The following is a 3,283-nucleotide window of genomic DNA, read 5'->3' as shown; positions in this document are numbered from 1 at the left end:
ATATATTAGTCTTATACATGATAACTAGAACATTGCGACTTTCCTTTTATTAATTCAATTATTTTATGTATTGAATGGCGAAATAACCTATTGGTGGGCTCGTCGAATAGGCGTACTTAGAATACATTGGACAATTTGAACTATATTTATTATAATTGATTGAGCAACGTTTATGACACCGTGCTAACTCCTTGAGTTGCTTTGGAGGTAGCTTCGGCGTGCTAAAACCCTAAGCCGTTCAACTTTACCTCAGGCAAAGCCACTGCAAAAGCATAAGTTTCAAATGATCGAAGTTATGACAAAGATATATGCTTGTAGTGTCTATCTACTTGGATTTTCATCCGAACTATTGTCCTAATGTAATGAGCATATAATATATTTACATAGTTGCGTTTAGCCTTTTATATAGTACGCATAATTCATACCACTTATGGTTATTTACAGGTATTGAACCATCGGACATGACACCAGAGATATGGGATTATCTATTCTTCAAAGATACACCGTTCCCGAAGTCAGCTAGAGTTTCTAAAGCTACCTTTGACATATTGAAGCGAGAGTTCGAGTTTTGGTATCCTCTGGATGTTCGTTGCTCTGGCAAGGATCTGGTTCCCAGTCACCTTTCGTACTTAATCTTCAATCACACGGCCATATGGGAACAAGAACCAGAGAAATGGGTCCGTGGTGTACGGGCAAACGGTCACTTGCTTCTCAACAGTGAGAAGATGTCTAAGTCAACTGGTAACTTTCTTACGCTGATCGACGCCATCAACATGTTTGGCGCCGACGGCATGAGGCTCACGCTTGCCGATGCTGGAGATGGTGTGGAAGATGCCAACTTTGTAATGAATATGGCAGATGCCGGCATCCTTAGACTTTTCACTTTTCTCGAGTGGGTGAAAGAAATTATCGAAGTTCAAAAGAAGCTCAGAACGGGGCCGTTAAATACATTTGCGGACAAATCATTTGCGAATCAGATAAATTTTCATATTATAGAAACCAAGAAAAATTATGATGCATTCTTATTTAAAGAAGCATTGCGTACTGGTTTTTTTGAGTTTCAAACTGCTAGGGATGAATATCGGGAGCTTTGTCTCCTAGATGGGATGCACTACGATTTGGTAATGCGATTTATTGAGGTACAAGTTCTTATGTTGTCCCCTATCTGTCCTCACATCTCAGAACATATATGGATGAAACATCTGAAAAATAAGGAAAGCATAATGTTCGCTCGGTGGCCTTCCGCCGAACCTGTTGACGAGAAACTACTGAAGTCATCTGAATACCTTCGTGAAGTCTCTCATGAACTCCGCGTACGCCTAAAGGCTTTTCTTGCAGCAGCTACTAAAAGAAAAAAGGACATTTCCGGTGGTTCTATCCCTAAAGTGATCGAGGGTAATATCTGGGTGGCACGGACATTCCCACCTTGGCAGTCGGTGATTCTGAGCACCATGGCCGACCTCTTTAATAAGTATCATGTGTTGCCGGACAACAAGGTGATCTCTAATGAACTTAAGGATAAGCCTGAGCTAAAAAAATATATGAAGAAAGTGATGCCTTTCGCTCAAATGGTGCGCGAGAAGGTAGACAAATTGGGAATAAAGGCATTACAGCTCACAGTGGACTTCAACGAGGTTGATATATTAAAAGAGAATCTCGCTTATCTCGTAAGTACCCTAGATGTCGTTTCCCTAAACATCGACTATAACGACACTGTAGAAGACAAGATTAAAGAGGAGTGTTGCCCTGGTGTGCCATTTGTCGTCTTTCAAGAACTTCGGTCTTTTAATCTGACCTGCCTTAATCAACAACATCAGACGGCTGCCTTCGAGGCCGTTATACCAGTTTTGCCCAACGACACCTGCCGGAAGCTTAGAGAACGTATTCGAAAAGAAAATCGCCATGTGAAGGAGAGCCAGAAGGTAAATCTAACTTTAGCGTATGATCAACCATCTAATCGTTACTTTATTGAAAATTATGCTAACAGTTTTTTAGCTAACTTGCAGCGCATTATAATTTTATTAACGATAAAAAATAATTTTCTGACAGGTCAGACCAAAGAAAGCCACTGCTACTGTTTCATTTTATTTGCAGATACGCTTATTCCGTTATGAAGACCCTTTTGGCGGTCCACGGAAAATTCCAACAATGGACAACCATCTTGAAGGAAAAATTGAAATCCCAGAGGACTGTTGCTTAGATGTAGATTTCAATAGTAATTCATTGATGCTTATTAACGGCTCAGACAAGATAAACTTGGGTGACCAAATAACCTACGTGGTCGGATAGAGCTATTTGTCCAGCCCAACAACAGGTACGTACCGATAAACGTTATGGTGCGAATAAGAAGAGCCCGTGAGCCCACCAATGAAGCGCTTTCATAACATAAATGTTGGCAGGAATAAAAGTGTCCAACTGAGCAAAAATTGCCTTTTTTTGTAGTGTGTGTATGTTGAAAAAGACAAAAACTGTCGAATCGAATTACAGGTTAAGAATATGTCTTATTGAGCATATCTTTGTTTTAGAGTTGCGCTTATGCTATGCGGATCAGTGGTAAAGGATATATATATATATGCATACATTGTCGAATTCTAAATCGAAAGAAGGTATTTATTGGCCTCTTCGTTTAATACCTCAATTTGTCTATAGAAAATGCGGTTCTTTAAAGTGACGGAAGTGCATATATATCGGTGTTGTCTTAGCCAAACATTTGCATTTGAAATATACCTCCGCAGTAAAATGATTAAAAATTTTTTAGTCGAATTACGGTATTTTAATTATATCGTCTGATTAGATTGGTGATGAAATGTGGGTGGGTATCGTTGAAAAAACGTAAATAGTTTGTAATGATGGCCATTTCCCTTAGTTATATGTACTTGAAATGCTACGATTTAATCACTTTGTTAACTCAGATCCTCTCTATCAATTAAGTAAATTTCTAGCTCAGTCACAATCAGACTTTAAGTTACAGTCAAAATGGATGAACATAACGTCGATACAAATAGAAAAAGAAATTTATCATACAATCGGATTTTTAACTCATAACTAAACATAAATTTCGTAGGCATTATTAGAAAACTGAACCTCTGGGCTTGCTCATAGGAGAAGTTCCAAACGATCTGCAATAGTTCAAACAGTGATCACAAGTGTTTCCTCGTATTTCATAAAATGTAAAAAGTTTCTGCAGAATTTTTGTTCTGGCTGCGTTATAAAATAAAAAATGGCATACACATGAACTTGTCTGATAAAATTGACAGCTTAATCCCTTTTGATGAGTCTGAGT

The 3,283-nt window shown here is 38.4% G+C and overlaps 1 protein-coding gene across 1 annotated transcript in view; it reads left to right on the top strand.

Moving 5' to 3' along the window:
- The window catches only part of LeuRS (Leucyl-tRNA synthetase), a 12,796-nt gene extending 10,033 nt beyond the window's left edge, over positions 1-2,763 (top strand). The window contains exons 10-11 of the mRNA XM_022850140.2: positions 445-1,922; positions 2,095-2,763. Of these exons, the coding sequence (XP_022705875.1) occupies positions 445-1,922; positions 2,095-2,289 (1,673 nt within the window). The 3' untranslated portion in view covers positions 2,290-2,763. The remainder of the gene's footprint in view (positions 1-444; positions 1,923-2,094) is intronic.
- The last annotated feature ends 520 nt before the right edge of the window (positions 2,764-3,283 follow it).

Source organism: Varroa jacobsoni, unplaced genomic scaffold (assembly GCF_002532875.2).
Source record: "Varroa jacobsoni isolate VJ856 unplaced genomic scaffold, vjacob_1.0 scaffold_155, whole genome shotgun sequence".
Taxonomy (NCBI): domain Eukaryota; kingdom Metazoa; phylum Arthropoda; class Arachnida; order Mesostigmata; family Varroidae; genus Varroa; species Varroa jacobsoni.
The sequence above is the reverse complement of the archived record's forward strand: the minus strand, read 5'-3'. Positions and strand labels throughout refer to the sequence as shown.